Below are 21,768 nucleotides of genomic sequence, written 5' to 3'. Positions count from 1 at the left end.
AAACTGCGTGCTCGTTTCCCAATATCTCCTTTATCTAAATCCAGAAATGATTTAGCCTCTGTTAAAGCTTCAGCGCCATTCGTAATTTTCTTGGAATTCAGATAATTGTTCACTGACTCAATGAAAGTTTCTATATTTTGGGTTAGCTTTCCGTCAACTAGCCCTTTAAAATTTGTAATTCCCGCGCTAATGTTCGTCACTTTATGCACCACAATTGATTGGGATGTGCTTGCTGCATCGTCCGGCATTTTGTGAGTAATCACACGCCCTGAGCGTAACAACATAAAAAGAGAAACCAAAAGAACACTAGAGAAAGGCACAAGTTACCCCCTCTAAAAGAAGAACAGAAAACGGCGTTCTCGCAACTTACGAGAATGGGGTACTTACCAATTTTGAAACAGAAAACGAAGTACCTATCTCTCAACTTGCTAACCTGTGACGTCACCTACTCGACAGCGAAGCAAAAAAGACACCCAGCGCGTTTCTAGTTGAATCATCACTTTGCGTAATTAACTCACAATCGCCACTATTCACACTTATTTGGGTATTTTGTTAACCCCAAAATTGCTCTAGAGATCATCCAGATCTATTTCACAACTCCCCACTCCCAGTACTCGAATAGAAACGGAAAAAAAAAAGGAAAGGTTCCGCGATTTCACACGTAATCACGACCTACTCAGTCATTCAACACTGACCCGTCGCCTTAGCTCTTAGGTGAAGTCGCCTATGCCTTGGGCATCAACGTTACCAATTAGTCTATTAGCAATCTCCCTCTTTCGCCATCACTAAAGACGTTAAAATCATGCTGCCACCAATTTTTCTGTAACGAGGACAGAATTAACACCCTTTTGAAGGTGTTCAACGTAACGTGCTCCAACGATCTTTAATCCTGAAACGGAGGCGTATGAACGTTCGCTCACGCGATGGGCAAACATCTATTTTTCTCCTCTTTCTCTCTCTCTCTCTCTCTCTCTCTCTCTCTCTCTCTCTCTCTCTCTCTCTCTCTCACCGTGTATCACCTCTCTCTCTCTCTCTCTGTGGATCGCCCTCTCTCTCTCTCTCTCATCGTTTTCCAAAGTTCACCCACCGAATCGCACTCATTCTCACCAAATCGATTAAATGGACCATTTAAAGAAACGCAATAGTTTCTACAAAAATAGGTTTATTATTCAAATAACCCAACAAGAAATGAATAAAACAAAGCAAAGATTAAAATGCATAATAAATGAAATATCGAGTTAGATAACTAAACTCTGAACTGCAAAAACACTTCTGATTAAAGAAGTCTCACTATGGCTAATAGCCTGAAAATATCCAAACTCACACATACTCCCCAAATCAATAATTAGTCATGTCAAAACCAGTCTACCACATGTTATTCGAACCAGTCCACACTGTCTCACCGACATCTGTCCACAGACATCTGTCGGAAGAATCAAACATGATAGAAAACTCCAAAAAATATATGAAATGCAAAACACAATAATGGAAAGTGTAAAATGCATAGCCAAGATATGGCAAACGTAACATGACAAAAAATAATATGAAAGAGGTATGAATATTCATATTAAATCTCCCACACCAGTTCAAAAGTTCATAATGATTAGAAAATCATGGTAAAAAATCACAAGTTCAATTTTCTCCCCATAAAAACAGAGATTTCAAAGTCTACCTTATCTGCTGATTCAAAGCCTGGATCCTCTCCAAAGCTACGTCTAGACAACTGCAGTTCTATCACGTTAATGAACGATCAAACTCACTTTTAGGGCAGATTTTGGCACAATCTAGATCAAATTAACGCACGTACTCACGAATATGCATAACACTTCGGAAGATCACCTGACTGACAATATTGCTGAGGAATCAAACTATTTGTTGAACACAAAGATTTTACCTCGGGTCTCTCGACCTAGTTCCATCTGACTCCATAAATTCTTTCATCACATCTTAAAGCATTGAAGCTATGAAATGCATATATGTGTCCTTTAAAACTTGTAGCAGCCATATTTTCTGAAATATATGTATGTATGTATGTATGTATGTGTGTAAATATATATATATATATATATATATATATATATATATATATATATATATATATATATATATATATATATATATATATTATTTACAGACCAATTCTTAAATACTTAAAGTTTATTGCCGCCAGATTCAGGAGCATAACATATTTAATTTATAGTCCTTTTATCACCTTATATATATAGCTTGAGCTTTAATAATAATGATCTTCAGCAGAAGCATTAGAGTAGAATAATAAAACATATGAAAAACATTTTAAATAATTATTAACAAGAAAAATTATTGAGTTGTCCTTTTATATAACGCATATAATCAGCTTACTCTTTCCACGGTCCATTTTTGGTGGTCAGTATCTTTTCCTGTATAATCTTTTAATTGACTTGTTCCTGCATTCGACCGGTTGGGCCTAATCTTTTGTAAAACCTCAGTTTTGGTAGGTCTACTAATTAACCAACTGTGCTGGATTCCAAGTACATATTTTCCTTTATAATCCCCATCTGTCATTTATACTAACTTTCTTTGCAAACTTATTTTTATATTTCTATCAGTCTGCTAAGTAAGGGACAGTAAGTCGAAAGGCCTAACACCACTCTGTCATTTCTCTTTCCTTAGTGGCACTGCTTTTTGCATTTATATATATATATATATATATATATATATATATATATATATATATATATATATATATATATATATATATATATATATATAATGTAAATAAAGCAGTGCCACTAAGGAAAGCTAATATATATATATATATATATATATATATATATATATATATATATATATATATATATATATATATATATATATATATATATATATATATATATATATATATATATATATATATATATATATATATATATATATATATATATATATATATACATATATATATATATATATATATATATACATATTTATAATATATATATATATATAAATATATACATATATATGTGTGTATATGTATATATATTTATACATACACACATATATATGTATATATATACACATAATATGTATATACAGCAAATTGATTGATTCATTCATTGGTCATATTAGACCATAAAATCTCCAGCATCATAATCATCAGTACAGAAGGAAAGATCGGGCTACCCACGATAGAGCCAATCCAAAAACTTATTGTCACTCTTAACAAAAAATAGAAAAAACCAACCGTACAGAAATTTCAATAATAAGAGAAAGTAAAAGAAGATCAAAGGGAGAAACAAACCAAAAGAAAAATTCAAAACTACAAATACAAAAGAAAAGGAAACCCCACATAAACAGAAGAAGAAGAATCAAAATTACAATGGAATGACTAACAAAGAAACATTCGCATACGTACAGATGTACTCCCAGTACAAATATCAGCCTCCATAATTTCATCACTGCAGCGATCTACCTTCTGTACATGTATCGATTCCTGCAATTTCATGACCTCACAGATGACGATCAGCTGATCGGACAATAATAAAAATCCGCTTAAGTAATTTTCGTTGAAAAAATGAAACGTCTTCAATCCATGAACACTGTATTGGATGTAGTGGATTTTCATCCTCAACTATAAGGTGCATTACGTTTTGAAGAGAGAGAGAGAGAGAGAGAGAGAGAGAGAGAGAGAGAGAGAGAGCAACGTAACGCTTCAACAAAACTGAAAACCCCAACCTATTCACAATGCAATGAAAGAATTTTATATTAGCTATAAAAGCAGAGACGACAATAAACTAGAACACCTTTAATCAAAATTCAAAATAGATCATAACTTTTTCTACGCTATGGGATTCAGAAAACCTAAGGAGATTAATTATTTGTTACTTAGCCAGTTACTAACGTGACTGCAAACAAAATGAAAAAGTCTAAAATGTCATGAGATGGAATACAATTAGCGGATATTCACCAACTTCCAAATTGACGGAAAAACAATAAATGGCAAAAATTGTTCTCCACACATGGTTCAATTCCAGGTCAAAGTACAAAACCCCTAAATTCAAAGTCTTAAAGACTGCAACACTTAGATGCTCGCTCAACAGACCGGAAACTTCTAATTCCAGTTCTTAAGAATGGAACACTGATTCCAGTTCTAAAATTTGTAACTCTGGCTCTAAAAACAGGAATGTTTCACTTTGAACTCTGCAAATGAACTCTTTCATTCCAGACTTGCTCTCATTGAGCTCTGGGCAATCTCTCTCAACACTGTCCCCCCCAACAATTATGCAAAATGGAGGTACCTTCGTCAAATCTTCGGCAAATTATTACTGCATAATTTACTTTGGAACAAATATCGGAACAAACCAATAGAATGGTTTACATGAAACTCAACACAAATATCGCTAGATGATACCATTATTCTGCTAATGATAACCAGGATCATAATGATAAATATCGAGGCAAAGAATCCCACTCAGGAAATACAATTTCAAACTCCAAAAATCAAATAAAAAACGGACAAGAGACAACGGAATATCAAGCACGGGATCTGGTTCTCCCAAGGGCGATCAGGCACAACTGTTTACAGGCCACGACAGGCCACGAATTCAGATCTGGCAATAAGGGCACTGGCTGATGCCCTGATTCTGTCCCTCTCCTCCCTACCCCCTCTCACAACTTGCTCACCCAACCCCACTCTACGCCGCCCACTCTACCTACTCTCATTCCGTTTCACGGCCTCCTCGGGGTATAAAAGGGCCTCATATCTTGCAAAGGCAGCTCACTCATTCGTGGGCCATCGGCGTCGCCTGAAGGAAACCCACCCTCCCAGCCATCTCCACAATGGCCTCCTGGATTAGCTCGGTAATACTGTAACACTCAGCGATGTGTAAGGAGGAATACCTTCCTGTGAATCCAGTTTCTCTCTCTCTCTCTCTCTCTCTCTCTCTCTCTCTCTCTCTCTCTCTCTCTCTCTCTCGTTCTTGTTTCCACATTCACCTTGGAAATAAGGGCATTTCTGAATTGCTTTTATTGCTATGAAGGATTTTTTCGTGGCAAAAGCATATGCATACACTACCTTCCTTCAGCCTCTTAGCCCACCTTACTATTTTTCACATCTACGATAACCATGAATCCCTTTTCATATTACTTTTTCTTAGGACAGTTTTGGACTCAGGTGCGCTTATAACCCATATTTACTGGCACAAGGACTTCCACGAAAATTCACACCACGGCCAGGAAATCGCTGACGACAGTGAACATGTAACCAGTGGTCGTGACTCTACACGTGATAGGACTAATTCTTTTACCTTTCTATACCACTGCATCTTACATTACCATTTTCAACACTTCCACTGTAGAAGTGGACTTTACCATCTGTCCATAAACATACCTAAGATCACTTTTCCATTCTATGATCATGATGACATTCATTTGCACTTCTTGTTCGTTTTCCACTTAGTAGTAGTATTTATCTTTCCACTGGCAGACACCACTATTCTGCGCAAGGTTTCCTCAAACAGAGACTGTTCTAAGTCCTCCACTCTCCTCGTTGCTCTTATCTACTGTATACCAGATGTAATGCTGAAACTATTCACTGCTCACTCTAAATAATTGGAGTCCCACAGACGTTTCTCTTACAGACGTCTCTAAGGCAAAATCAACTCCTTGTCTCTCATCCTATTTAACTCATTTCTAGTCTTCCTTTAAATAAAAAGAAACTTTAGGATATTTTGTATCAATGCTCCTCTAATACGCATTGTTTCAGGGAATTTTATATCAGTTCTTCACTCTTATCTAAGTCATTTGATAAGTACAGGTTTGAGGTTTTCTTCGTCAAACTCCCTGGTTGGGGGTTTAACCCTTTTCTCTTTAGCCTACACCTGTCCAATTCTCGTTATGTCCGTTACACACGTCCTCGATCTCCCACACTTCCTATTTTTCATTGATGAACTTATTCAAGTCCCTTCTTGTCCTAACCATCCACATGAAGATGATATAGGCCTACTCGTTAAAACTCTCCTTCTCAGCACATTTAAAAGACACAATCTCATTCTTGCCTCTCATGTGTTACTATCATTGTACCTCTGGATATCATCTCTAAATGTGCAATATCACTTGGTTCTTTTCGGGTCATCCAAGAACAATTTCCCTTTTATATATAGAGATAACATGGTACCAGAGAACTAAATCTAATATTTCTTTCTTAACATTAATTAGACAAGTAAATTTCACTTCTAATTAATTAATTTTTTTATCTCCTTGAATATGAATTTCAAAGACTAAGGTTAATTTGTGTAGTCATGCCAATATCAGTCACTTAACACTAGAAATAATTTCTGCATATACAAGACACCAAATCTTTACACTGATATTACAATTCATAGCACAGTGTCATTATGATATAACTGCAATTTATCTGTTCTAACATATTTTGTACTTACTGCTTATGATTAAAGGTAATCTTACAAAAAGCATATGAACCCCTATTTTCCATTTATCAAACGTATTTTTATTATTTGCAGGTTGTGTTGTCTGTCTTGACAGTTAGCACTCTAAGTTTGCCTGGACCTGATGGGGCCTACAACATACCTCAAGTAGGAACTGGAAGGCGTTCCCAGTATTTTGTCCTTCATAGAGATGGCACTTATAAATATGGCCATGATACTGGTGAAGGAGCCTTCGAGAGTGCCAAGTCTACAAGGGTTGGACAGCAAGATGGAAGGTTTGGCTATGTTGATCCTGATGGCAATTCTGTAAATCTTCAATACACAGCTGGTGAGGGTGGTTTTGTCCCATCAGGATCTCACCTCCCACAACCACATCCTGACTTCCATGCAGCCCATGCTGCTGCAAGAGCTCGTCCACCTTTCGTTGATCCTCTCGCTAACCCAAATGCTGATGCTTCTTATGGTTTCCAGTTTGCTGGAGAAGGACAAACAAGATCAGAGCAAAGTGATGCCACTGGAAATGTCCGAGGATCTTACTCTTACACAGACGATGATGGAATCACAAGAACCTACTCTTACACTGCAGGTCGTGGTACTGGCTTCGTTGTAGAAGGTAATGACCTTCCACTGTCACCTAAAACTCCTCAATCTTCTCCTTCTACTCCAGCAGCTACAAGACAATCTTCCTCAGGTACCAGATTCTCCTCAAGTAGCACAACGACTGCTGCAGGTTCTACATCATCTCCCTCTTCTGTTGTTGCTGTTAAGAGTGCAAGTGGAACCTTTTCCTCTTCACAAAGTGGTGCCTCTTCTTCACATACCTCATCTAATAATGATGGCTCTTACTCTTTCTCCTTCGATGCTGGTGACCATTCTCGCTCAGAATCTGCTGATGCTAACCTTAATGTACAGGGACAGTTTTCTTTTGTTGCTGATGATGGTGTCAGAAGAAGGGTTGACTATCAAGCTGGAGCTGATAGAGGATTCACTGCATCTGGAGATCATCTACCAACTGCCCCATCTTCAAACACACCTGCCTCCTCCCAGTCCTCTGCCTTCCGTGGTGCCTCACGTCCATCAACTTACCGTGCCCCATCTCCTTCTCTTCGTGGTTCTGCCGGTTCATCTATTTCTGCTGGTTCCCAAACATATTCTTCTGGTACTCGTCCCTCTTTCTCAACTCACCCAAGTTTCAGAGCAGCTAACACTCGCAGTGAACTAAGGCCAGATGGAAGTTATGCTTTTGCATATGAAACTTCCAGCCACTCAAGGAATGAAGCAGGTGACACCAGTAACAATGTTGATGGAGATTTTGCATTTGTTGCTGATGATGGTCAACGACGACAGATCCAGTATCAAGCTGGTTCTGACACTGGATTCATTGCTGAGGATCCCACATTCCAAAAGGTCCTATTGTCCCTGGAGCACCTTCTGGTCAACCTACAGGTAGGATTACACCTGTACAAGAAGTCCCTTTCATTGACCCATTAGCTAATTCCAATGCTGATGCCTCCTATAACTTTGCCTTTGACTCTGAACAGTATTCAAGATCAGAGACTGCAGATGCTGATGGAAATGTTAGCGGAACTTACACTGTCGTAGATGATGATGGAACCAAACGCACTGTTCGCTTCCGTGCTGGACAGGGAATTGGTTTCGAACCTCAGGAGGTTTCTTCTTCAAAGGGACCTCGCCCATCTAAACCATCTTCCTCTTCTTCATCTCCATCTCACACAGGATCAGTTGGCTCACCATCTTCTTCCTCATGCAGGAGCATTTGCTACATCAGCGTCATCTCAAGTTGGAACATTCTCTTCATCATCACATAGTGGTTCAGCACGACCATCTTCCCCCTCACAGTATTCTGCTCCTTCTTCACAAAGACACAGTCCAGAAGACTTCAAACTCACTCAGTATGACGCCTCAAAGAACCCCAATAAATTTGGATATGTCTTAACTTTCAACTGATAATGGACTCAGGCGCACCTTTCTTGCAACGTTTGGAAATGTGATGTTAATAAATGGGAATATTATGTTAATAATAATTATGAAACTAATGTATTATATTTTCTCAATATCATAGTACCTGCATTACCATGAAAAGCAATGCTTTGGCACATGTAAATAAAAACAATAAAAAGCGAGCACCGTAATACCCATCTTCATTCAACCTTCGTTTTACCTACAACAGTTGCTCAAAGGCTATAACTTGAATATATACCATGAATATAAGTGACTATAACAAGCCAAAATACAAAAGCTTAAAAGACTGGAATAAATATAAAACCTTACAAAGACACATAACACTGCTCATAAGTTTATCTTACAAAAAGTATACCACTGAAATTTAAAACTGATTTAGCTATATTTTTACAGAAATTATTTGTTTCCTCTATCTCTGCTAAATTCGGTGTATATGCACACTAATTAACCTTCGCTGGGTTCTAAACAACAAAAACTTTCACCAATTTTTCCTAATTTATTTTATTATTTTCACGAAAACAAAACACACAGCCACAATCTGTCACAACCTTCCGTAGAATCTGACAACCAGAGCGTCTCCTCATTTCTTGCTGCCTAAAAGCTTTCATGCTTATCTTTTTTGGTTTAAAAAGACACAAGTGCGCCTTAAATAACCACACTATGATTTTGGTTGAGGCTTACTATGAAACGTCTCTAATTTTTAAACATAACAGGATCTCTCTCTCTCTCTCTCTCTCTCTCTCTGCCTTGTTGATAGGATGTGAATTGTGCTCATTGACAGTAATTAGTTCACCAACGAAACTCAAAGATGTACCAGGCAGTTAATCGACTGTGTTGAGTCACAAACAAGGTGGAACAAGCCATGGGGCTAACAATCTCATCTTCTGAAAAACTTGCCGAGATCCGGAAGTTCAATACAGTCTGGTGCCGTTTCTCTAAAGGAAAAACAATATGTGTAATGTATATATAATGTGTGTGTGTGTGTGTGTGTGTATAGAGAGAGAGAGAAGAGAGAGATAGAGAGAGAGGGACACTGATTGATTGTATTAGTTCATAATATCTCCGGCTTTATAATTATCAATCAGTTCAGAAGGAAATACTGGGCTACCCACGATGCAGGCAATCGCTAATGTTGACGCCACTGTTGCCAAACAATACTAAAAAAAATTTAAATTAATAATAAAGAATTATTTTCAATCAAAATGAATGAAAGAATAATTAGAAATTATCTGGCATCGTGACTACCAGGCTCAATGACGCACATATCATTCTTGAAAACTACAAGCAAGTATGTATTCAGCTGAACTGCATGAGATTTCTCCCAGGAGAACAGTTGCTGAGATAAAGCTAAAAATGCCCCTGGCGGCATATACAACATCCTCTCTGAGGGTCCTAGCGAAGATAAACGCGCCATCCTCACCGCGAGCCTCGGAGGGGTATCGATTCCTCAGATCCCCAAAACCGGGCCATTCAACCAGCAAATGCCTCACACTCATAGGAACCAGGAAATCTTCCCAAAAAGGCTGGTGGTCATGATTCATCAAATATTTATGAGTTAAGCGAGTATACCCTTTAGTTACTAGGCATAATACCGTCTCCCATCTCCTAGGCATATTTCTCTATTGCCAAGGATTTATAACAGATGTCATTTCTTGCATTTTGTTTGAACTTATCAAGTTCCAACGGTCTTGCCACCTGCCTCGTACTGAAGCTTTAATCTAGGGGAAAAATCTTTCAGCAAAATTGGCCGTCTTGGAAGTAGTTCAACTGCTGCCTGTTTTGCAATTCTGTCATGCTCTTCATTGCCACTTACTCAATCACATGCTGGCACCCAGCAAAATCTTATTTCTAATCCTCGGCTTTCAGTTTTGTGGGTCCGTTGCAAGATTTGTAATATCAAAGGGTTGACAGTGTTAAAAACACCAAGTGCTTGCAGAACAGTTCCACAGCCACAGAAAATAGTAAAATTACCCTCACCCGTACCTGCTTGTTTTCAATAGCTGTTAAAATAACCATACAACTCTGACGTCAAAATTGAGGCTTCTTGAGGAAGCGTGCCCCTTCAATACGACACGTTGCTGTAAGCTCCAAATCCAACGCCACCATTAGATTCAGAGCCTCGGCGAAGATAAAATAGAATCACGATATTCCTCAGCAGGAGACGAAAAATACAATGAGCGTCAGACCCCGTTACATTACATTTCAAATCTTTAAAATATTTACATTTCAAATATTTACATTTCAAATCTTTAAAATATTTACATTTCAAATATTTACATTTCAAATCTTTAAAATATTTACATTTCAAATATTTACATTTCAAATCTTTAAACTATTTACAAAACTCTACTTCTGGCAAACTCCTCGGGGAGTTATTGATATCTTCAAAGGAAGGATTTTTTTACTAATTAAATAAAGATTTCTTAACAACACTTGGACCCTGAATCCATAACGCTGGAACACAATAAAAAAAGAACAAAGGGGAAAAGAAACAAAAAAAGACATTGAAAAATACAAATGGAAAAGAATCCGAAATCCTACACAAACAGAAAAATACAAGTAAAAATTACAACTGGAATTATTAACAAAGAAAGATTCGCATACGTAGAGATGTAGCCTACTCCCAGTACCTCATATCAGCCTCCACTATTTCATGACTGCGGCGATCTACCTTCTATACATTTATCTATTCCTGCAATTCCATGCCCTCAGAGATGACGATCAGCTGATCGGACAATGATAAATTTCCGCTTAAATCATTCTGATTAAAACAATGGGACGTCTTCAATCCATGAACACTATATTCCTGTTGTGGATTTTCATCCTCAACTGTAAGGTGCATTACGTTTGAAGAGAGAGAGAGAGAGAGAGAGAGAGAGAGAGAGAGAGAGAGAGAGAGAGAGAGAAGAGAGAATAACAAGTCTATGGTAATTAACCACTGGTAATGATAAATATCGCATATCGAAAAATATATATATTTATCAATGCATTGCTTCATGAATAAAAAATGTCCCCAACTCATTCACAATGAAATCAAAGCATTTTACATGAAACGTAACTGCGGGCACGTCGCTGAACTTCCGGATCATAAAAAAAAGACTATATTTTTCCTACGCTATAAGACTGATTATGCCTGAGAATATAATTCATCGTTATCTGTTCAATTACAAGACGCACACAGAATCATAAAAGCTTAACATGTCATGAGATGAAATACAATCAGCAAATCTTTCCCCAACCCTAAGTTCAAACTCTTAACTTAACACTGGAACACTTTGATGCTAGATCCAAAGACTGGAAAACTTTTATTCCAGGTCTAAAGAATGGAAGACACTGATAAACCACTTGCATCGTTTACATGAAATTTAATACAAGTGTGGCTAAATGATAATATTACTGAGCTAATGATAACAAAAGATCATTATAATGAATATCGAGGGAAAAAATCCCACTCAGGAAATCTCATTTAAAACTTCAAAAATCACATAAAAAACGGACGAGAAACAACGGAATGTGAAGCACAGGATCTGGTTCTCCCAAGGGCGATCGCAGGCACAACTCTTTACAGGCCACGAATTCAGATCTGGCAATGAAGGTACTGGCTGATGCCCTGATTTCTGTCCTTCTCCCCCCTACCCGGGCCTCCCCCAAAAATTGCTCACCCCGTCCACTCTCCTACTCTCATTCCGTCTCACAGCCTACACTGGGTATAAAAGGGCCTCATATCTTGCAAAGGCAGCTCACTCACTCGTGGGCCATCGGCGTCGCCTGAAGGAAACCCACCCTCCCAGCCATCTCCACAATGGCCTCCTGGATTAGCTTGGTAATACTGTAGCACTCAGCGATGTGTTGAGAGGAGTACCTTCCTGTGAATCCAGTTTCTCTCTCTCTCTCTCTCTCTCTCTCTCTCTCTCTCTCTCATTCTTATGTCCACATTCACGAAGGAAATAAGAGCATTTATAAGTCCCTTTTATCGCCCTACAGATTTTTTCCTGTTTTTCGTGGCAAAAGCATATGCATAGACTACCTTACTTCACCTTCTTAGACACCCTTACTATGTTTTCATGTCCATTACCTTTTCTTAAGGCGTTTAGGAACTCAGTTAGACGTATGGCTCCTATTTATCGGCACCAGGCTAAGCACGAAATTCCATCCCGTGGACAGAAACTCGCGCATTTGAGAGTGGACATGTAACCACGAAATCATGTGATGGGGCTGATTCCTTTGCCTCTCTATGCCACTCGATCTCACTTGATAATTTTAAGCACTCACTCGAAACATTTAACTTACACCTACACAAGCATCAATAGACTTGTCAAAGGACTTTCCAAACACTTCTTGATTCTATGAAGGTGAAAGCATCTCCAACATCCCCACAAATCGGCCTTTTTCTTTCTCCAGCCTAATTATATACCATTTGACTCCAGTCTTCAAACAAACAACTCTGCTTGCCTCCTTATTTCTCCTCCAACTCATCCTTAGACAGTCACTGTTCTTAGGCCTTCCACTATCACCTACAAGCTCTTATTTAGGTCAAATGTAAGGAGGAACCTCTATTCACTCCTCAATCAAAATAACTGGAGTCCTGAACCTGCTTCTCTTAAAGTCAGATAATCATCTCCTGTGAACAAAATTAACTCTTTGTCTCTCTTCCTACCTAACTCATTTCCGGGCCTTTTTTTATATAAAAACAAGCTTTAGAATATTTTAGGTTCATTTCTGCAGCCATGCCTTTCTCTGTCACTTTACACTAAAATAATTTCTTCAAAAACACGGCATCAAATCTTTACACTCATATCAAAATCCAAAGCATAAAGTTGTTGTCATTACATTACCATATATACTGTAATCTATCTTTTCTGATAACTTTCGAACATTCTGTTTATGATAAAGGGTAATCTTACAGAGAGCACACAATAGTCCATTTTCTAAATAATAATAGGAAATTTTATTACTTGCAGGTTGTGTTGTCTGTCTTGACAGTTAGCACTCTAAGTTTGCCTGGACCTGATGGGGCCTACAACATACCTCAAGTAGGAACTGGAAGGCGTTCCCAGTATTTTGTCCTTCATAGAGATGGTACTTATAAATATGGCCATGATACTGGTGAAGGAGCCTTTGAAAGTGCCAAGTCTACAAGGGTTGGACAGCAAGATGGAAGGTTTGGCTATGTTGATCCTGATGGCAATTCTGTAAATCTTCAATACACAGCTGGTGAGGGTGGTTTGTCCCATCAGGATCTCACCTCCCACAACCACATCCTGACTTCCATGCAGCCCATGCTGCTGCAAGAGCTCGTCCACCTTTCGTTGATCCTCTCGCTAACCCAAATGCTGATGCTTCTTATGGTTTCCAGTTTGCTGAGAAGGACAAACAAGATCAGAGCAAAGTGATGCCACTGGAAATGTCCGAGGGTCTTACTCTTACACAGACGATGATGGAATCACAAGAACCTACTCTTACACTGCAGGTCGTGGTACTGGCTTCGTTGTAGAAGGTAATGACCTTCCACTGTCACCTAAAACTCCACAGTCTTCTTCTTCTACTCCAGCAGCTACACGACAATCTTCCTCAGGTACCAGATTCTCCTCAAGTAGCACAACGGCTGCTGCAAGTTCTACATCATCTTCCTCTTCTGTTGTTGCTGTTAAGAGTGCAAGTGGAACCTTTTCCTCTTCACAAAGTGGTGCCTCTTCTTCACATACCTCATCTAATAATGATGGCTCTTACTCTTTCTCCTTCGATGCTGGTGACCATTCTCGCTCAGAATCTGCTGATGCTAACCTTAATGTACAGGGACAGTTTTCTTTTGTTGCTGATGATGGTGTCAGAAGAAGGGTTGACTATCAAGCTGGAGCTGATAGAGGATTCACTGCATCTGGAGATCATCTCCCAACTGCCCCATCTTCAGACACACCTGCCTCCTCCCAGTCCTCTGCCTTCCGTGGTACCTCACGTCCATCAACTTCTCTTCATGGTTCTGCCGGTTCATCTATTTCTGCTGGTTCTCAAACATATTCTTCTGGTACTCGTCCCTCTTCCTCAACTCGTCCACGTTTCGAAGAAGCTAATACTCGCAGTGAACTGAGGCCAGATGGAAGTTATGCTTTTGCATATAAAACATCCAGCCACTCAAGGAATGAAGCAGGTGACACCAGTAACAATGTTGATGGAGATTTTGCATTTGTCGCTGATGACGGTAAACGACGACAGATCCAGTATCAAGCTGGTTCTGACACTGGATTCATTGCTGAGGGATCCCACATTCCAAAAGGTCCCATTGTCCCTGGAGCACCTTCTGGTCAGCCTACAGGTAGGATTACACCTGTACAAGAAATCCCTTTCGTTGACCCATTAGCTAATTCCAATGCTGATGCTTCCTATAACTTTGCCTTTGACTCTGAACAGTATTCAAGATCAGAGACTGCAGATGCTGATGGAAATGTTAGCGGAACTTACACTGTCGTAGATGATGATGGAACCCGACGCACTGTTCGCGCCGTGCTGGACAGGGGATTGGTTTCGAACCTCAGGAGGTTTCTTCTTCAGGGGACCTCGCCCATCTAAACCATCTTCCTCTTCTTCATCTCCATCTCACACAGGATCAGCTGGCTCACCATCTTCTTCCTCTGCAAGAGCATTTGCTACTTCAAAGGTCATCTCAAGTCGCACCGTTCTCTTCATCATCACCTAGTGGTTCAACACGACCATCTTCCCCCTCACAGTATTCTGCTCCTTCTTCACAAAACTTCAAACTCACTCAGTACGACGCATCAAAGAACCCCAGTAAATTTGGATATGTCTTAACTTTCAACTGATAATAGACTCAGGCGCACCTTTATTACGAACAAGTGTGGGAATGTGATGTTGTTAAACAGGATGAACCTTAATTAGTTTTAGTTAATAATAGTTTTATTATGAAACTAATTTATTATATTTTCTCACTATCACAGTACCTGCATTACCATGAAAAACAAAGCTTTGGCACATGTAAATAAAAACAATAAAAAGTGAGCACCATAATACCCATTTTTATTCAATCCTCGTTTTACCTTTGATTCCTGAGCATGTGACTTATTATCTACCAAGAATATATGTGATGTAATAAGATTCGAATAAATATAAAACAATACCAACACACACAACAATACTGATAATTTTATCCCACAGAAAGTACACCACTGCGGTTAAACCTGATTTTACCATAATTTTACAGAAACTTTCTTGTTTTTCTCTATTGTTGTTAAATTTTTGCATTTGCGGTAACTTAACTGGATTTCAGATCAACAAAAACTTTCATTAATATTCCCCACTTTTTTTTACATTTTTTTCCTAAAACAAATAAACACAGCCACAACCTTTCGTTGAATCTAACAACCAGTTCGTCTTCTCATAGCTTGCTGCCTAAAATTCTCATGTTATCTTTTTTTATTTAAAAACACAAGTGGGTCTTAAAGAACCACACTATGATTTTGGTTGAGGACTACTATGAAACGTCTTCAATTTTTAAAACATAACAGGTATCTCTCTCTATCTCTCTGTCTCTCTCTCTCTCATCTGTCTTGTTTACAGAATGTGAATTGCACACACTGACAGTAATCAGTTGACCAACGGATCTTTAGAACCTAACAGTTACTTTAGTAAAACAACAAAGAGGAAATGTTAATCGACTGTCTTGAGCTGCAATCGAGGAGGAAAAAGGCAGATGACTAAGAACCTCATTTCTTGAAAAACTTTGCTGAGATGCAAAACTCTGACACATTGTGGTGCCATCTTCTATAAAAATAAAATATAGTATACATATATATATATGTATATATGTATGTATGTATGTATGTATGTGTTGTAAATATATATATATATATATATATATATATATATATATATATATATATATATATATATATATATATATATATATATATATATATATATATACAGGGTGTTTCGAAATTAGAGCCTCCCCACTCTACAGCATAAACTAATACTGATATGGACAAAAACAAAAGTAATTCAGAAAATGTATTTCTTTAAGTTTCTCTCTGAGTATTTAATATTTTGTGTGGCCTGTACCACAGCCTGCATTCTTGAAGGGCATGATTTCAGCAAATCGCAAAAAAGCTGAGACTCAAACTCCATTTCCCTGAGCACTTCGGTCACCTCTCTTTGCAGGTCGTCGAGGCTTGGTATACCATCATAGTTCACAGTGAGCGCTTCAACACGATCCTTTAAGATACTACCAATGTTTTCACACATATTAACGTCAGGGAGCTACCTGAAATTCACTTGATGAGAAGAAAGCGATACCACTGTTTCTGAAGCAGCTCCTGTGTCTGAAGAGCCTTGAAACATGGTGTTTATCATGCAAAAATATGATTTCTTCAACAGATAACACATTTTCAGGATCTTTGAGGAAAGGGAAAATAATACTCCACCAGTAAGCACAGTTTCTCTAAAGTATTCGCCATTCCATGACTGTCCTTTTTTCTTTAATGATCCACATTAACCATTTGGCTGTGAAACAGAGAAAAATTCCCAAACATTCAGGAAATTTCACAACTTGGCGATAGCGCACGTCATCGCTAATGATATCATCTTAACTTTGCAGCCCAAATTATGTCATTTTTATGATTTGGCTTTCTGACTGTGTAAATGAAGAATTCATATGATGCAGCAACAAGCAGAAAGTCAGCTTCATCTCAATCTTTAAGAAATGAACCACAAAACCATGCACGGTCTTCTCTCTGTTGATGTCAAGTGATGTTGGGCTTGCTGATAACATGAAATGGCTTGATAACAGATTTTTTCAACTCATGATATACAGCACTATAACTTCTCTTCTTTCCCCTTTTTGTTTCTAGTTCAACAAACCCCAATTTACATAAAGACTTTCTTGGTCTACCCACTGCCTCAGCTTATGATGTCTTTCACTCCTGAGAAAGGAATTCAGGCCTTCCAAGATTCACACTCTTTTAGGATGACAGTCGTTATGGATATTTTGTTCCAGTTTCTTTTAACAAAGGATTCATCTCTTTTAATGTATTTAGCCATGAACGTGGAATGAAGGATGCGCCAGCACCCAAGTCCTCTGAAGGTTATAGTTGGATTGGTCAATCCATCTGATTTCCTAAGTTGTTAGCCTGGCTGTTATCTAACTCCTTCACTCAGTCTGAAAATACAGGAAATATAAATGAAAAATAGCTTAATAGGGTGCTTAAAATAATGGATCTTGAGACAGGCTATAGCAGAAAACTTCATAACTTTCCATTAGTTCTGTGGAGGGGCTCGTCCAATTTCGAAACACCTCGGTATATAGCCAAATGTTTATGATGCTTATATATGTATCCAGTTTAGCTGTATAATTAAATCACGAAAATATGGAACATGGTGAATATATAAATAAAGGCAACGCCACCAAGGAAAGAGAAACGACGAAGTGGTGCTACTTAACTTAAACTAAACCACTTTTTTGCCCCACTGATAGATTCGTTAGTTTTGACCTTCCACTGTCACCTAAAACTCCTCAATCTTCTCCTTCTACTCCAGCAGCTACACGACAATCTTCCTCAGGTGCCAGATTCTCCTCAAGTAGCACACCGACTGCTGCAGGCTCTACATCATCTTCCTCTTCTGTTGTTGCTCTTAAGAGTGCAAGTGGAACCTTTTCCTCTTCACAAAGTGGTGCCTCTTCTTCACATACCTCATCTAATAATGATGGCTCTTACTCTTTCTCCTTCGATGCTGGTGACCATTCTCGCTCAGAATCTGCTGATGCTAACCTTAATGTACAGGGACAGTTTTCTTTTGTTGCTGATGATGGTGTCAGAAGAAGGGTCGACTATCAAGCTGGAGCTGATAGAGGATTCACTGCATCTGGGGATCATCTACCAACTGTCCCATCTTCAAACACACCTGCCTCCTCCCAGTCCTCTGCCTTCCATGGTACCTCACGTCCATCAACTTACCGTGCCCCATCACCTTCTCTTCACGGTTCTGCCGGTTCATCTATTTCTGCTGGTTCTCAAACATATTCTTCTGGTACTCGTCCCTCTTCCTCAACTCGTCCACGTTTCGAAGAAGCTAATACTCGCAGTGAACTAAGGCCAGATGGAAGTTATGCTTTTGCATATGAAACTTCCAGCCACTCAAGGAATGAAGCAGGTGACACCAGTAACAATGTTGATGGAGATTTTGCATTTGTTGCTGATGATGGTCAACGACGACAGATCCAATATCAAGCTGGTTCTGACACTGGATTCATTGCTGAGGGATCCCACATTCCTGTAGGCCCTATTGTCCCTGGAGCACCTTCTGGTCAACCTACAGGTAGGATTACACCTGTACAAGAAGTCCCTTTCATTGACCCATTAGCTAATTCCAATGCTGATGCTTCCTATAACTTTGCCTTTGACTCTGAACAGTATTCAAGATCAGAGACTGCAGATGCTGATGGAAATGTTAGCGGAACTTACACTGTCGTAGATGATGATGGAACCCGACGCACTGTTCGCTTCCGTGCTGGACAAGGAATTGGTTTCGAACCTCAGGAGGTTTCCTCTTCAAGGGGACCTCGTCCATCTTCCTCTTCTTCCTCTCCATCTCACACAGGATCAGTTGGCTCACCATCTTCTTCCTCTGCAGGAGCATTTCCTGCTTCAACGTCATCTCAAGTCGCACCGTTCTCTTCATCATCACCTAGTGGTTCAACACGACCATCTTCCCCCTCACAGTATTCTGCTCCTTCTTCACAAAGACACAGTCCACAAAACTTCAAACTCACTCAATACGACGCATCAAAGAACCCCAATAAATTTGGATATGTCTTAACTTTCAACTGATAATGGACTCAGGCGCACCTTTCTTGCAAACACGTGTGGGAATGTGATGTTGTTACACGGGATGAACCTTAACTAGTTTTAGTTAATAATAGTTTTATTATGAAACTAATGTATTATATTTTCTCACTATCACAGTGCCTGCATTACCATGAAAAGCAAAGCTTTGGCACATGTAAATAAAAACAATAAAAAGTGAGCACCTTAATACCCATTTTTATTCAACCCTATTTTTAATTTCGATTCCTGAGCATGTGACTTATTATCTACCAAGAATATACGTGATGTAATATGATTCGAATAAATATAAAACAATACCAACACACACAACAATACTGATATATTTATCTCACAGAAAGTACACCACTGCAGTTAAACCTGACTTTACCATAATTTTACAAAAAAAATTCCTGTTTCCTCTATCGTTGCTAGATTCCGTGCATATGCAGACTAATTACTTTTAATTGGATTTCAGATCAACAACAACTTTCATTAATTTTCCCCATTTTTTTCCCTAAACCGAACACTTGAATCTAACAACCAGATCGTCTCCTCACTGCTTGCTGCCTAAAGCTCTCATGCTATCTTTTCGGTTTAAAAAAAACACAAGTGCGCCTTAAATAACCACACTATGATTTTGCTTGAGGCCTACTAAGAAACGTCTCCAATTTTTAAAACATAACAGGTCTCTCTCTCTCTCTCTCTCTCTCTCTCTCTCTCTCTCTCTCTCTCATCTGTCTTGTTTACAGGATGTGAATTGCACACACTGACAGTAATCAGTTGACCAACGGATCTTTAGAACCTAATAGTTACTTTAATAAAACAACAAAGAGGAAATTTTAATTGACCGTCTTCAGCTGCAATCGAGGAGGAACAAGGCATATGGCTAACAACCTCATCTCTTGAAAAACTTTGCCGAGATGCAGAAGTTTGACACATTGTGGTGCCATCTTCTATAAAACTACAAAAGATAGTACATATATATACATAATATATGTATGTATATATGTATGTATGTATGTGTATATATATATGTGTGTGTATAATTGAATCACGAAAATATGGAACGTGATGAATATATATATAAAGGCAATGCCACCAAGGAAAGAGAAACGACTGAGTGGTGCTAGATAACTTAAACTAAACCACTTTTTGCCCCACTGACAGATTTTTTAGTTTTGATGTTTGTTCTCTTTTTACTAAAGTCCCTATAGATTCTATTTTAGAGTATCTTAGTATCGAACTAATCCATCAAGAATTACCTCTACCTGTAAGTCATATTATTTCACTACTAGGTTTTCCATTTGTGATTGTAAGTATATATTCAACGGTGAATTCTGCCAACAAATATTTCGTATGGCAATGGGCAACCCTTTATCCCCACACCTCTCATACTTATATGTCGAATTTTTTGAAAAGCGATATTTACCTAATATCATATATACTCCTTTAAAGTGGTATAGACATATTGACGGTATTTTAGCTGTTTTGCCTGCTGGTATTGATGTAAATGGTTTACTCTCTAATCTAAATAACCAGGTACCATCCATTAAGTTTACTTTAGAATTAGAAAAAGACAATCGCTTCCCCTTCTTAGGTGTTCAATCCATAGAGAACCACTTCAATGCAAATTCAGTACTTATAGGAAACAACTAACAACTTAACCCATGTCCATTTACATTCAGGCCACCACCTTAATATCAAAATATCAATTTTTCTTCTAAGTTTTTACGAGCATTCCGCATTGTCAGTCCTCAGTATTTGGATTAAGAAATGGAATATAGAGAAAAATAAGGACAGAATTATGTTATCCTTCACATACACTAGATATTTGCTAAAAATGCAGCCCACAAGAAGCCTTATAGTCAAAGTAACATGGAGAAAGAAACTCCTATGAACATTCTTAGCTTGCCTTATTTTAGAAGTTTTGAAACCATAAAATCAGCGTTAAAATCTGTTAATGTCAATCTGATTTTTTCCTATAATAACACACTAAAAGCAATATTAATAAAAAAAAATAGCCCTAAGGAAAGTGACAACATAACATATAAAATTCCAAACTTGGACTGCCCCCTTTTTATATTGACCAGTTCAGTAAAGATTTAGATGTACAAATTAAACAGCATAAGTATTCTGTCAAAACTACACAAACATCCAATGCAATATTTCTCATTTAAGTGAAAACTCTCATAGGATAAATTGGATTGATAGTTCAGTGATTGCCAGATCGAAAGATTTCTCTTCACGAAATCTTTTAGAATCTGCTATTACACAGCCTACTTCCAGTTGAAATTTTAACCTTAGCCCTGGCATGTACTATCTGGACACCTGTATAGGTAAAACGTTCAAGAATGACCTTAAATATAAAATCACTCACTTAATTACTGATTAGTCACATTATATATTTTCTATGTATTCGTATGTTTAATATATATGTATTTTTTTGTGAAAACGTTCACTTTGGAAAATTTCTGTTGTTTACCATAAGATGAATTACTGAGTTGTACTTTTATATAACGCAT

General features: G+C 38.1%; 3 protein-coding genes and 1 pseudogene across 13 annotated transcripts in view; 3 read left to right on the top strand and 1 right to left on the bottom strand.

The window, feature by feature from the left end:
• The window catches only part of LOC136845024 (longitudinals lacking protein, isoforms H/M/V-like), a 345,912-nt gene that overhangs the window by 181,806 nt on the left and 142,338 nt on the right, over positions 1 to 21,768 (bottom strand). The gene's annotated exons all lie outside the window — the stretch shown is intronic.
• On the top strand, positions 4,714 to 8,408 carry LOC136844626 (sericin 1-like). The gene is given in 4 exon segments (XM_067113907.1): positions 4,714 to 4,842; positions 6,504 to 7,812; positions 7,815 to 8,195; positions 8,230 to 8,408. Coding segments are annotated over 4 exon segments (1,878 nt in total). The 5' UTR covers positions 4,714 to 4,821; the 3' UTR covers positions 8,397 to 8,408.
• LOC136844625 (sericin 1-like) lies at positions 11,902 to 15,421 on the top strand (annotated as a pseudogene).
• On the top strand, positions 17,634 to 19,425 carry LOC136844554 (sericin 1-like). Its single transcript, XM_067113834.1, has 2 exons — positions 17,634 to 17,719; positions 17,896 to 19,425. The coding sequence occupies exons 1-2, from the start codon at positions 17,634 to 17,636 to the stop codon at positions 19,247 to 19,249; spliced, it is 1,440 nt and encodes a 479-aa protein (XP_066969935.1). The 3' UTR covers positions 19,250 to 19,425.

Source organism: Macrobrachium rosenbergii, chromosome 13, assembly GCF_040412425.1.
Source record: "Macrobrachium rosenbergii isolate ZJJX-2024 chromosome 13, ASM4041242v1, whole genome shotgun sequence".
NCBI lineage: Eukaryota > Metazoa > Arthropoda > Malacostraca > Decapoda > Palaemonidae > Macrobrachium > Macrobrachium rosenbergii.
Note: the sequence above shows the minus strand (reverse complement) of the source record. Positions and strands in the feature narration are given on the sequence as shown.